The 13,094-nt window shown below is 45.8% G+C and overlaps 6 protein-coding genes across 6 annotated transcripts; 3 read left to right on the top strand and 3 right to left on the bottom strand.

The window, feature by feature from the left end:
- Positions 1–963: 963 nt before the first annotated feature.
- TSTA_081680 (uncharacterized protein) lies at positions 964–1,252 on the bottom strand (the record flags this gene model as incomplete). Its single annotated transcript, XM_002477853.1, has 2 exons — positions 964–1,062; positions 1,115–1,252. The coding sequence occupies 2 exons, from the start codon at positions 1,250–1,252 to the stop codon at positions 964–966; spliced, it is 237 nt and encodes a 78-aa protein (XP_002477898.1).
- Positions 1,253–1,482: 230 nt separating this feature from the next.
- On the bottom strand, positions 1,483–2,012 carry TSTA_081670 (uncharacterized protein; the record flags this gene model as incomplete). The annotated part of the gene is made up of 2 exons (XM_002477852.1): positions 1,483–1,906; positions 1,969–2,012. 2 exons carry the CDS (start codon positions 2,010–2,012, stop codon positions 1,483–1,485), a joined length of 468 nt encoding a protein of 155 aa, XP_002477897.1.
- Positions 2,013–2,340: 328 nt separating this feature from the next.
- TSTA_081660 (uncharacterized protein) lies at positions 2,341–5,826 on the top strand (the record flags this gene model as incomplete). The annotated part of the gene is made up of 3 exons (XM_002477851.1): positions 2,341–2,755; positions 2,808–3,097; positions 3,142–5,826. The coding sequence occupies 3 exons, from the start codon at positions 2,341–2,343 to the stop codon at positions 5,824–5,826; spliced, it is 3,390 nt and encodes a 1,129-aa protein (XP_002477896.1).
- A 1,004-nt stretch (positions 5,827–6,830) lies between these two features.
- On the bottom strand, positions 6,831–8,477 carry TSTA_081650 (cell surface metalloreductase (FreA), putative; the record flags this gene model as incomplete). Its single annotated transcript, XM_002477850.1, has 4 exons — positions 6,831–7,061; positions 7,113–7,180; positions 7,227–7,941; positions 7,989–8,477. The coding sequence occupies 4 exons, from the start codon at positions 8,475–8,477 to the stop codon at positions 6,831–6,833; spliced, it is 1,503 nt and encodes a 500-aa protein (XP_002477895.1).
- A 273-nt stretch (positions 8,478–8,750) lies between these two features.
- TSTA_081640 (uncharacterized protein) lies at positions 8,751–10,770 on the top strand (the record flags this gene model as incomplete). Its single annotated transcript, XM_002477849.1, has 8 exons — positions 8,751–8,813; positions 8,946–9,008; positions 9,070–9,082; positions 9,354–9,519; positions 9,565–9,759; positions 10,018–10,135; positions 10,199–10,308; positions 10,479–10,770. The coding sequence occupies 8 exons, from the start codon at positions 8,751–8,753 to the stop codon at positions 10,768–10,770; spliced, it is 1,020 nt and encodes a 339-aa protein (XP_002477894.1).
- Positions 10,771–12,182: 1,412 nt separating this feature from the next.
- On the top strand, positions 12,183–12,985 carry TSTA_081630 (uncharacterized protein; the record flags this gene model as incomplete). Its single annotated transcript, XM_002477848.1, has 3 exons — positions 12,183–12,550; positions 12,601–12,703; positions 12,756–12,985. The coding sequence occupies exons 1-3, from the start codon at positions 12,305–12,307 to the stop codon at positions 12,983–12,985; spliced, it is 579 nt and encodes a 192-aa protein (XP_002477893.1). The 5' UTR covers positions 12,183–12,304.
- Between the last annotated feature and the right edge of the window lie 109 nt (positions 12,986–13,094).

The raw sequence follows: 13,094 nt of genomic DNA, 5'->3' as shown, positions 1-13,094 counted from the left end.
CTGGCAATAGACGCCAACTTAGAAAACGTGCGGCCGCTGACTTCTTCGGACCTATGGATATTACCGGAGCTCATGGCTGGTTTTTGACTTCAAGGAGATCACAGCTCAGAAGTGGAAAAGAACTCGCATAACGACATGCTACATGCTGATCATGAATGGTAGACAGAGAATGCAGAATCGAGTTGATGGTAATGTCCCAGTTACTTCTATCCCAGATTTGTTTGATTAGTGTCTATTGTGAGCACTTGAACCGATTCTTTACAATTGTACATGCGGCTGTAACAGTCATCATCCAAAGTGATAATGTAGCACCGTCTATGGTGGTCCTAGCGACCTCAGATTGACAAGATTTTCGCGATATGGATGAATATTAATGGAAAACTTTACTGCTAACGTGAATCTTACACAAGGATGCCGTGGGCCTCAAGTGATGAACATGAACGGATCAGATCGATTGCGCCGATCCACATCGATTCCGCCGTTCACATCGATTGTGCCGATTCAAATCGTGGATGGGCTTGTTCCGTACTCAAACTGAGTAACAGCTTTGTGGGTAGACAAAGCCTGAAGCCAGTCTGGGATTCTCCTTATCGAAATAGACTAGATGTGTCTTTATCATCTGTTTCATGCAAGAAATGGAGGCAGCGTTGTGAAGAGTTAGCCGATTAGAAAATGTCTGTTTGGAGCTTTGGTTCTAGACTTCATCTCGAGAACGTCACCTATTTCACACATTTTTCTGCAAGTCTAGAATGATAATACTTATAGCATACAACCTATAATAGAGTATCCTTCGAAATTAGATTGATTTTAGCTAGGTTCACGCGCTATGCTGTAAACTAATGAAATCATTGTATCATTTTTGAGCTTGTGTATTATGCTTGTACAAATCGAGACGAAATCACCCAGTCTGGGAGACGGAAATATGATTCTATGTAGTGCGTGAACGATCGAGTGAAGCGACAATTATGGATAAGAGTAAAAGGTTGTCGTAGTAACCAGAGCAAATCGAGCGATGCCGATTAGCGTTTGTCTGGAATTCTGATGCTTCTGAATGAGTGGTTGCTGCTGGATTATAAGCGATTAGGCATTGTCAAAAAAATACAGTGAGCCTTACCTTGATCAGTTCATCCACAGAGCTCGCCGATGTAGTTACCGCCAGGAACTCAACAGCATCGGAGTCCATCGGCCACCGTTGTAGGTCTCTCACCCCAGCGGCACCATTCTCTTCGTATTTTTTCTCCATAAGTTCCATGGTCAAGGTTCTCACGCCTGTAAAGGTTTGGCTTTGACTGTCGTCGAGTTTGTGAATGTCCTCCAGACATCCTGGAATGGCCGTTAGCTATGTGCCTGATAGATGATGACGCCCTGTCTAACCTATCTTCACGGTACCATCGACATTCATGAGGATGTTTGAACATTCTAAAGATCGGTGCTCAAGCCCCTCCGATGTCAGATATGATAAGCCTTCAAGTACCTACGGAATTAGTCAACCACACGTAAGTGGGTAGCCGGAAGAGATACCTGTGTCAGAATGGCAGATAATTGAATTTCGTCCAAGTACGCATCACAAGTGATAATATCCTCAAGGGTCAGAGGAAAGTCCTGACACAGGGCGTACATAGACTCTTCTGTACAGAAACATTCCTTTGCAGACAGTATATTTTTGTGTTGGAGCTGAGTCAGACGATGTAGGACTTTGGCACCAATAGCTTCACGATAGGGCCTCAGGGCGTAGACCTCCGACGGCTCGGTGCGATGTACCACAATTACAACATCCCCAGCGAGTTCACAGTTAAATACCTTGGCGTACGTATCCCATGGAGATTTATTTGTAATTCTGACTGATGAGACAGGATGAGTCTGCAGGTTGATACCCTGTGAATATTCGACGTGCTTCTGCAGAGCACTAGAGACAAGTCGGTCGGTTTCACGTATTGGGGATTGCTTTCGTTTTTTGAGAAGGCTGACTTGGGCATCTCTTGGAGGAGATTGCGACGGTGACTGGATCCCATTTTCAGCCACTTCTATTTTAGTTAAGCGTTTGTCAAGCCGGGGATGATTCATGACATAGCATGAAGAATTTGTGGAATTGAGCAAGGAGTAATCTATCAGTCATTTCTGAGTCTGGGTGTCTATGAACTGTGTTATATACTCGTCGCTATTTGAAACCGTAAGGTTTTCTAGAGGATGTGTAATGAGACGGTCCGGTTCTTAATCACTAAAAACCGATCCAGTTCGTGATCCGATCTGGTCGGAAGTGGTCAAAGTATATAAATACGGGTGGGTCTCAACCGAAGGACTAAAAGATCTAGTAGTCTCCTGTTTGCCAATCTCTTGATCATGGAATCTCAATTCACGGATACCGAACTTCGACTGGGAATCGAGCGAAGCGATAGATATAAAGGTACTGCCAAGATTGACTTCAGTGATATACGGTTCAACTCCAATCTATCGCGTCCTCTGGAGCAGCAGAATATTGTCCGGCTCCGCGAAATATTTCTGCAGGAAGGCTGCCGTCGCTTCGAAATACAGAACCATGTCACAGCTGTTGTTTCGCAGCGACATCTCCGTATGGCACTCGAGGCGGCAGGCGCAACCGACACAGATTTGTTCACGTCCGATCCCAATCAAATGCCTCACCTCCAATTCTCTGAGAGTCAAGTCAATTGCTTACATGGTCAGCATCGCATTCAAGCTGCCGCTGAGATTCTTCCTCCAGATGATCGGTGGTGGACAGTTGACCTTTATCTGGAAGGTATGGTCTGTCTATACATCCCTGAAACTTGCCTGGTTGACGAAGATAACAGATATTAGCTTAGAGTTACGGTCTGCTCTTATTGATGAGTATAGCAATGAGAGACAGCCTAGCGACGGCGAAATATATCGCAAAATCCGTCAATATCAACAGGAGCACAATGCTCCATTTCAGAAACGGTGGTGGGCACGTCTCACTGAGGAAAAGGCACGACGGCTTCGTCAACTCTCCGATAATGCCGAACTTTGCTCGTCTTTTGATGCCATCTTGGGTATTCCTGGGCTTTGGAGCGGGATGAGCTTAGGGAACCTTGGCAAATTGATGGCTTTGAACTGCGATGAGGTAGTCTTATACTTGGCGTTCTTGGCTCAGGCTAATGATTGCAGGAAATTGTCCATTATCTTTCTTCGCATTTGAAGAAATTTTGGGTTTTGCTAGTGAGCCCTAACCTATCCAATCCCGATGTCGAAGCGATGATGAAGATTGATGTTCACACCGTCAGAACTCTTGAATTGATGGCTCCTGGAGCATCACATTTGGATGCCAGAAAGGTCCAAGGGTGGTTAGCAAGCGGAGAGATACTTCGCGAGTTCAGCGTAGCCGAACGAAACCGCATGTGGGAATGGCTACGTTGCTACGATGGCATCATCCCGTCATTGCGCACTTTCTTTAAAGATATTGACTATCTCAAATCATGCGGTGATGCGTTGAAGAGACTTATTAGGCCAAGTAAAAGTCATCCAACGATGCAAAAAGCTTTTAAATATCATCGCGCGCCTGCATTGTCCGCGGGAGAAGGGTTTGCCATTCAGACCTCTGAGTCCACTTTTGATATGCGCTCTATGAGCCATGGAACGTATAGAGAGCTTGCTTATCGACAGATCTGGCTATATGCTATGCGCCATTACCCAAAAATGCCGAGGGATCCAACAAAACCGAACCGCCTGGCGAAAGCGAGCAATGAAAAGGCTGACGAGGCTGTGATTTATGACATGGTCGTCCTCGCTTATAAACTGGGCTTTCGGTCCACTAACATTACAACATTGATGGGTCGATCGCCCGATGCTCTGATTGCGCAGGACGCACTGCTTACTGCTCGAAAGCCAGATCTCTACGAGTACAACGCGGATGAATACCTTGGGCTAGTTCAGCGCATCGTAGAATGTTTCTCAAAAGCTCGACTTCGAGAGAATTCATGGACTCCCCGCCCTCTTGTGAAATCCGCTGCAGATCTGAAAGCCCGGTGTGGACTCCCTTCGAACGAAGTACAAGAATCTGACCGTCGTCTCCTTTTCCTCGACCATCTTCACACGGCTGAAGCGCCCGTTACCGAAACGATATCAACCTTCTACGTAAGGCGATGTGTATATTTCGCATTTTTTGGTAGACTACCAGCTCATCTCTTCACCTGTCCCGCCACAGTTCATTCGTCCGAAGGCTCTCGCCATCTGCGGCCCAGTATGTCACCATTATTCCTACCCCAGGCTGATAGGTTCGAAACTGCCGACCCAAATTCGGAGTCTCGGACTAACTTGGTTGATCCTGAGAATACGGAGATGGAAGTTCGACGAGATTATGGCGATCAAGACGAGCGTACTGGAAGGCTAGTACACATTCTGCACGAAGTTGGGGACGCTGAGCCATCACACCCGCGGTGGCGGGCGACTGAAATTGCAGGGACTACAATTTCGGAAGGACCTGGACTGGTAAGTGAGGAGACTGCCACAGTTGTCGTTGAGGAATGTCTTTCAATTGCGGCTGAAGAAACGGCTGTCGCTGCAAATGTCCAGGAAACTCGAGACATCAGAAATGAAAGGGATAGTGAAATCGCTGAACCTAGACAAGTCTATCTTGAAAGACAGGAGGATGCCTTCGAGGCTGTCCATACAATATCAAGCCCTCAGAGGAATGAAAATTCGTTGCAGGGTATTTCCACAGCTCCCACGGAAATGGAGACCGCCGTTCAGCACGATATCAGTATCCACTCCGCACCCCTCCAGGGTGCGGGTGCCGCGTCTCGACCTATTACCGAGATCGATATTGAAAATAGCCTACCGAACTTCATTGCAAGATTACGCGAATCAAATAGTCCGCCCGAACCTGATCAACCTGCCTTGCCCGGCGTCGAGGCCAAACCGAGAGCGCAGCATGTGAGAGTTGAAAAACCAAGTTTAAAACCCAGGCAAACACAAAGGGATCTCAATCGTGCGGGTGGCCGAGATGCAGCTATCGCTGATCAACTAGGCTGGAACTTGGAAGTCTCCGATGCAGTCGAGGAAGATGTGATCGCGTCTCCTACGCAGCTAATTGCGGAGAGCCATGTTGAGAGTCATGAAGTTGGACCCGTAACGGAAATTATGTCGGAGAGACAAGTGGCCGGGATTTTCCAAACATCAGAGAGGGATCCGACTCAGACAAACTCCGTTGAGCAAGAACTCCAGATTGCCTCAGCCATCAGAGCTGCCGAGGACGCTCTCACTCGACAAAAGGCCAAACAAAGAGTGGAAAATGCAAGACGCGCACCAGAAGAGACCGTAGATGACTTCACCCAGACAAGAACTGCAGAGGACTTATTCGATGGCGGGGAAGAGGCAACCTCATCAGCAGTCGACAATCGCCCTGCAGCTGTAAACCACAAGCGGAAGATAGTTATACCAGATCCAAGCCTGCCTTCCCAGCAGCATGACGATATTCCTTCCTATCCTGGCGCCCCGATAGGCGTAATGTTCGACAACCAAACTCCAGCGACTGTGGAATCGACATCCGCTAATATCTCCAAAAACCGTAGAAGACCTCCTAGTACAATCACATTCAGGACCTGGAAGGGCGGTCGATGGATCGGTTTGGAGACTGTCGAGATCAACCCTACAGACCCATTCCATGTCGAGCGTGTGGCAAGTCGATACGAAGTCACCGAGCATGCGACGTTATATAGCCGGAACTTTCGCAGAACTAGGGTCGGACAATGTTTTCGCACGGCGCGGCTGGATGGGAGTTATTCAATCTTCATGCTCTTTGGCGACAAACAAGCAATCACCAAGGCCATGAAGGTAGCCGCCAATAAGATTTAAGTAATGAGCATGAAATACGCCCAAGAGCAACCGCAATGGCGGCAAAGGATGGTCGAGATTCATGCCTGGCAGACTAAATCGGTGGGTTTGAACCCAACGTAGGTTGATACTAATGGTTTGAAACACCTAGTGGGTCTACAACTCATCAATGTTGACACCAAAGGGTTTAGTGTCCGCATGGTTTTAAAACTACGGTTATGAACCTAGGGCTGGGATAATCCTGCTGGAGTCAACCTTGAGGACTAAATCAATAGAGTTGATTACATAGAGCTATACCTTCTGCCGGTATATTCCCTGTATAGATTTGTACTAATAGATCGATACTCGGCACAGATTGAGCACGACCGTGATATCCCCCACTAGGTGATATTCCCATAGAGGTTATAAAGCTGTGTTTATGGAACAGACGTTCTATATCAGACTCAAGGCTTTGCTGATCTTGTACAACCGGTGTAATGTATTCACTATTCTTACATGCCCAGGTACATGTGTACAAGATGGCAAAAAAGCTTTCTTGGTTTTCCATACCCGTTGCCTTCGTATAATTCATGACACGATCGTGCCTGGACAAAGTTTCGGGCGGCTCTCAACTTCCCCTCTGTGTAGATTCTATTTCCGAATATCATAGTCCAAGTCTTTCATTGTAAGCTTGAACTAAAAACCAAATTACTATCTGAAAGATACAAATTTTGTAAAGATTCCTAAGACCTTCACTCAAGGCTTATTGGTCATGATTTCACCTTTCATGAAACAAATATCCCAGATGCAAATCGCTGTGTCAAGTGGTAGATTTGTCGGAGCGAATCTGAGCAAAAGGCGCTCCAACCCCAAAACAGTAACAAGCTGGATTTCTGGCATCAAACACGGGGTCGATAATCCCTCTCCTACTCCGGTTGATAGTCCAGGCATGCCATTCGTACGTTATGGTGTAAGTAATTTCGAACAATATCACGCAAACGATCACGCATGACGTTAGATGCGGAGACTAAGTTAAGCAATGTGGATTAGCCGCTGCTCACTTGGCTGTGTTTGAGTCCCTTACCTAGCACTAGCATTTTCCCTGCTTCGTCCTCAATATGTGGAAGCCTTTCAATCATTTCGCCCGATGCCTCCTGGGAGATAAGGTCTCGTAAGTTGGGAAACCCCTGGTAGAGAATTGCCCTCTTGTGATTGCCAAATGGCAGTCGATCACGGGTGAGCTTGTCCTTCGTCACATAAATTGAAATCGAAAGAATCTAAAAATGAGTTTGACTAGGCATATCAATGACATCGAATAGAAAACGTACATAACCATTATCTAGTGTATCGTCTTCCAAGAGATGATTTAAAAGGTCTTGGCCCCCTCGCACGACATCTGGGTTGTCAGCTGGAATCCGTTTCCGTTGCTCCGAAATCCTTACCGAGCGTTTCTACCTGCCACACGAAATGTAGCCTACGCGCCTGGGTCGTAGAGGTGTTGTAACCGTGTATGATTTTCTTCATATACGGTAATACAGCGGCAATACCATGCCCGCTAGCGACGGCCAGTACTGTTTCATAATGTGCCACAGGCTGACTGATCCCATGCGGACCGCTGAATAGTGCTCGCATAGAAACTGCCTTCAATTTCTCGGTACGCACGCGATGAAGCAGCGCGGTGGAGGTAGCGCTACGAGACTGTACTAGCAAATCCAGAATACCCTGTTTGCCTGGCGAAAAGGATATGACAATGAACGGATAAGTCTGCATCCAGGACCACCAAGAGAGGGTTGGCATCCAAAGATTGATCCATTGGCCGGCCTGCACGTGGATAGCTCGCGGTAGGGTGAGACGCACTCTCACAATAGAGCTGCCATCTCCATCACCAGATGCAATGGCGCGCGGGAAACCTCGCCCAGCAAGTAATCCATTGTGGTAGAGCATGTGGAAAATTTGCATGAGACATGTCGCCGCCAAGATGCCCAAGGAAATATACAGACACATCATTGGAAAGCCAACACCCGTGGGAAGATGTCGCCAGATTCCATACAAGCCAACGCCTGTCAGTCCCTGATGAAAGCGAAGGAAAGTGCCATATGACAGGCTTCTGAAGAGTGGCAAACACCACACAAAGAGCATAGCGAAAGAGATGGCTCCCTATGACTGGTTATTTTTCAAACTCCTTCACGAGGTAAGAAACTTACAATCAGTGTGAACAGATCATTGGCTTGTTGCAAGGAGAAGTCAGCTCTCTGGGAGAACAGCGCCATGGATACGTGAAAAAGGAGTAGAGCGGCCACAGTCCAGCCTATCGCCCGGTGGACTCGGTGACACACCCGTAGTGATATCCCTAAAAAATCAGATAGAAAACTCAGATGCGGAGTAGAAACCAAAAAGATCAAATTGATTAAAGCAAGCGTGCCGGCTCGCTTTCCAGCAGCGGCGACGGACGCAGTACGAAAAAGGGTCAAGAAGGTATTCAGAGACGCATAAAGAATGTGGAGTATCAGGCTGGCCCTAGTCCATGGTCCGACAAGCCGATGACGGCGCAAAAAATAAGGATAGCTGAAATGTCGAGCAACAACTCGAGCAAAAACAGTGGTCCATGGTGAAATGAATGACAACGCTTGGAGGACCAGGAGAAGTCCTAACAGGCTGCCTACAACTATTGCGTAGAGGACAAGGATATCCATATTCACCGCTACCATGAATGCAAGGTCTGATAAAGATGAATCAGGAAAAACAAACTGTATCAGTGTCTTTTAAAGTGGATTTCAGAAGGCAAGACCCCATAGATCCTTCTCTGTGACAACGAGATTGCGAAGGGTCATGGTTAGAAATCTCCTTGTGGTTATCATGGCTACAGTCGCTGGAGTCGGAGCGGAACCGAATTGAATCGACACATCCTGGAGCGATAAGACTTGATTCCGAACCGGGCTACAGTAATAAGTAGAGCTTAGGACTACATGGATACGCACATCATGCTTTGTGAGGTATTTTCCGAGGAGTTACTGCGGTGGGACATTCAGGTTGATTGAGCCAATCCGAATCGTGGCGCTCTTGTCGGGGAATTAGTGCATTGTTCGAAACAATCTATTGAATGCTACTAAGTCGGTCACGGTGCTATGAACTCAACATCGGAACCTTACTAATTTGAGTAGGTCACGATGTCAATCGGTCTCTCAAACTCAATTGACTGCGATGCGTTGCGATGGTGGGATCTGGTAATTATCACCCGAATGCGTTTACTGTATTGGACATGAACGGTGCCGTATTCATTGGTAGCAAAACCTCACAAGTACGTTTTGTCCAACTGCAGTAGTGTGTATCTTTCTCTTGTCGAAGTCTGCTCGCAACCGCGGGAATTGCACTACCTAAGTCACACTTCCCTTGAAGATCTCCTAGGAGCCACTTTTCAACTATAAAATCCATACGCCTAATCACAAATAAAAATGAATTATTCCTATTTTCCTCCACACTACGGATACATTAACCTTTTGTATGCCGCTCTGAATAATTTCCATTCTCTCAAATTGACGTCATCTTCGTTCAATGCCTAGGTGCATTAGGCCACGCCCCTTCTCAGCCAACGTCAGTCAAGAAGATGAACCCGACACTCCTGATTAGATATGAGTCTCCATGGAACACGTACGAAAAGGAGTTAACCTGCGATCTTGCTGGAGATACTGCCATCGTTGTTCATCGTGGGGCGCATTCCGAGACTTTTACATTGAGGTAGTATACCGGTGACACTGGAGTCAAAATGCTGTTATGTTTCAGTCACCTGCAACACGAAAATGTACTATCCGCAAGAGAGTATTATTACCAAGAGGAATCGATGTATGCTCTGGGTGAGGATCTTTCCATAACCTTGGAAGATGTGGTTCTTTGTGATCCCTTTCTGAGTGAAGCTCAGCTAGCAGCGATTCTCTGTCAAGTCATCCTTCCTGTTTCCTTTTACCTTTGTCTACAAAGGTCTAACTCATTCTAGGTGCTTGATGGGGTATCATATCTAATGGCAAAAGGGTTCGAACATCGGTCTTTGAAATGCTCAAGCATACTCATGGGTCTTGATGGAACAGTCAAAATAGGTAAGATGAAAAGTCTCATTGGTAGATCCTATCACTGACAGGCCCCTTCAGCGCATCTGGAGGATATCCAAGTACGGGGTAGCTCCCAAAGTCAGACTCTGGAAGCGTTGAGAGTCATAACAATAGACTTGATGGAGAAAAGGTCTGAGGATCACAGTGCGGTAGGTCTGACTGATCCAAGTCGATGGCCTGAAGACTCGGATGCTGTAAGGTTTTTGGCTGCAACCACCTCAGTTAGGTCTGCCGATGAGCTGGCGAAGGTAGGGCATTCCTAATTTCATAGTGACTCACCAGCTAATGACAAAATAGCAACCGCTCATCAGAAAACACCGTGGCTCGAAGCACAAGCTCATAGGGCAGGCCCGGCTTGCCATTGCTCCTCCAACAACTTTCTACTCCTATCCATAGGTTATGCACAGGAAACAGAGGACAAGTAGCTGTTAAAATACCTCGATATGTCATTTCTGACGGTCTAGTCATACTACGATATAATTTGATAGATATTGAGTGAGAGATGATGCTCCAACAAGATTTACAAGCCGAGTTACACAGCTAATTGAAAATCTTCAAAAGCCTCTGGAAAAGGTTGTTGGACGTATTCAGATTGATTGAGCCGATCCAAGTCCTAGTAGTCCCATTGGATAATGAGTATATAGTGCGGAATGGTGGGTTACCTGAACCAGTCACAATTCTTCGTATTGCAAAAAAGCGCAAATCTGTTATGGTGCTGGGCACATGCTTAATTCCCGTGGGAGATCTGCAACACCTTTCTTTAAGGGGCAATATTATTGGTCATGTTAGTTTGCACTTCATCGTGGTGCTAGAAGGATGTGATTCGATCGAACCGAATGGGGTGATTCGGGCAATTTGCGGTGAGGTCAGCTGGAATGCGTAGGATTGATGCAGATTGAAGTCCCTCTACACAAAAATTTTGAAGGGTAAATGCATACTAGCTAATCCGTGGCTTGTTCGATGAAATTAGGGAGTTCGTGACCCGTTCGTAGGCCTGCGGGTAACAGCAACGAATTTGTTCGGATGACCAATCTAATCGTTGTGGATTGGTAGGGAAGGCGTCAGTCTTGATATGTTCTTCGTGGATAATTCCGATCGAAGTAAAAAGGAAGAGGGACTGTACCAAAGAGCTCGAAAATAGTTTCAACTGGATTCGGTGAGTTGTCGGGAGGACAGATTCAGACCGATTGAGCCGATTTAAATGGTGGCAGTCTTGTTGGGAAAAGTTAATTAATTGAATGAGTCATATCACTATCCTACAAAACATGAATACCGTTTATGGTGCCAGGGATAGTTTTCATTTCGGTGACAATATTGTCAGTCGTAATACAGTAGTGGGCACCGCGTGGCACTGAAATGTTCTGAATCGTGACAGCAGGTTTGGTCTGGAGCGATGGATTTGGAGAATAATTGAAGCGAGCGTAAGCGCGCACCGGCTTTTCAATCATCGTGCGGATTTATCTCTGCCTCACAAGTATTTTTGCTCTAGATGGTGTGAATCGTATGTCTAATCTGGGCCTTCCTTATAGCAGACAAAATTCGGTTGGTTTAGTGGGTCTACTGGTTAGCCTGCTTGTAAGAGGAATGATCTGAATTGGATGAATCAATCTAATCCGTGACAGGCTCTCTAATACAAGTAATTCCAAAGTAAAAAATATTCACTTCTATTTAAAGTGGTCATACAGTGATCCTTCTTATTGTAAAGAAATCGGTGGATGGATCGTATAGACTCAGAGGATTGATATCGTTCAGTAATAGTGATCAATGATCAGTTGCTTGTCAGTATTAATAAGGAGATGATTCGATGCGTTGAATCTCTGTGTATTGCTTGTCTCTCTAGTTACATACAACTCAGGGGTTGAGACTATAATTAGCCTCGGAATCACTAGTCATCACGTGACCTTGTGATCATATTCTTTACACTTATAACTATCAAGAATTTTTTGTTTCATCGTAAGTAGCTCTACCGTATGGACTTTTGAATCGGAATACGTTGCGATGGTGGGATCTCTTAGTTGTTGCCAGAGTGTGTTTCATGCCAGCCAGATATTCGTTCCAATAAATCAGGGCAATTTAGTTTGGCGAATATTCTAGATCTTGTTATTACCTTCCATGGAGACTTCAGACCTGAACTATATAAATGATCATCTTCTATGACTTTCCTCCTATATTCCCTGAACTACAGTTAACCCCAGCTCGGACGCAAAATGTGCAAATGTGGCGGAACAACGATTGCTCTGGACAGCATGTCCGGAGGACGATCAAATTTTATTCAAGACGCTCATGGCAAGGAAACCATTGACAACAGGAAAACTGTTCTGTCTCTAATAGATGGCTTCAAGGAGTCTCTATATTCCCTTCCAATTGAAAATATTCATGTCGAATTTCCGGACACATCTGGGCAGGCATATTGTGGAATGGAGGTGGAATTAAACTCCTCCGCTCGCCGATCAAAATTTCTCAAGAAATTAGATCTTGATGAGGTGAATGGGGATTTAAATTCTCTCCAGCTAACCAGCCATCCCAATCTACTGAATCTCATGCGTGTTTCAGTCATTGAAGATGGAATCTACCTCCATTATGAGAGACCGGGAGTATCACTGTCCAAAATGAAGCAATTTAAGCTGATTGACCGAATTGCGGTGGCGACGATTTGCAAAAAGGTTCAAAGTACAATCGCCATGGTTTGAAAGTATGACTAATGAGTACATAGGTGATCCAAGGATTGATCTATGTTCATGACGTTCTCAACATTGTACATGGCAACTTGCATTGTGACAATACATATCTCAATGAAGATGGTGAAATCAAAATTGGTAAGGAAATCTCCACATTGATGTTTGCGATCATTTCGCTGATGCTTTGTAGGAGATATTGGACAGAGTATGATGCAAGCGAGAGATACAAAGGATATTTCTCGAGAGGTGGAGGCGGTTTACGATATTGCTGAGAGCCTACTCAGCCTCGATGGCAGCGCAGATGAGAGGAGTCTGTCCTGGGTGATGGCCAACGACTTTGTGAAATCGGCGAACGGTATTAGTCTTAAAACTCTTAGTTTGACTGTCAATTGTGGCGCTCCCGAACTAATGAATGTATAGCACCCTTTTTTCAACATTAGCCAAGACTCTCCCTATCTGGCATACAGTAGTTTGCACCTTCAGAGTAACAACTGACACTCTCTTCTCTTTCCTCTGAAACAGTGCCAAG

Source organism: Talaromyces stipitatus, genomic scaffold (genome assembly GCF_000003125.1).
Source record: "Talaromyces stipitatus ATCC 10500 scf_1105507295527 genomic scaffold, whole genome shotgun sequence".
NCBI lineage: Eukaryota > Fungi > Ascomycota > Eurotiomycetes > Eurotiales > Trichocomaceae > Talaromyces > Talaromyces stipitatus.
Note: the sequence above shows the minus strand (reverse complement) of the source record. Positions and strands in the feature narration are given on the sequence as shown.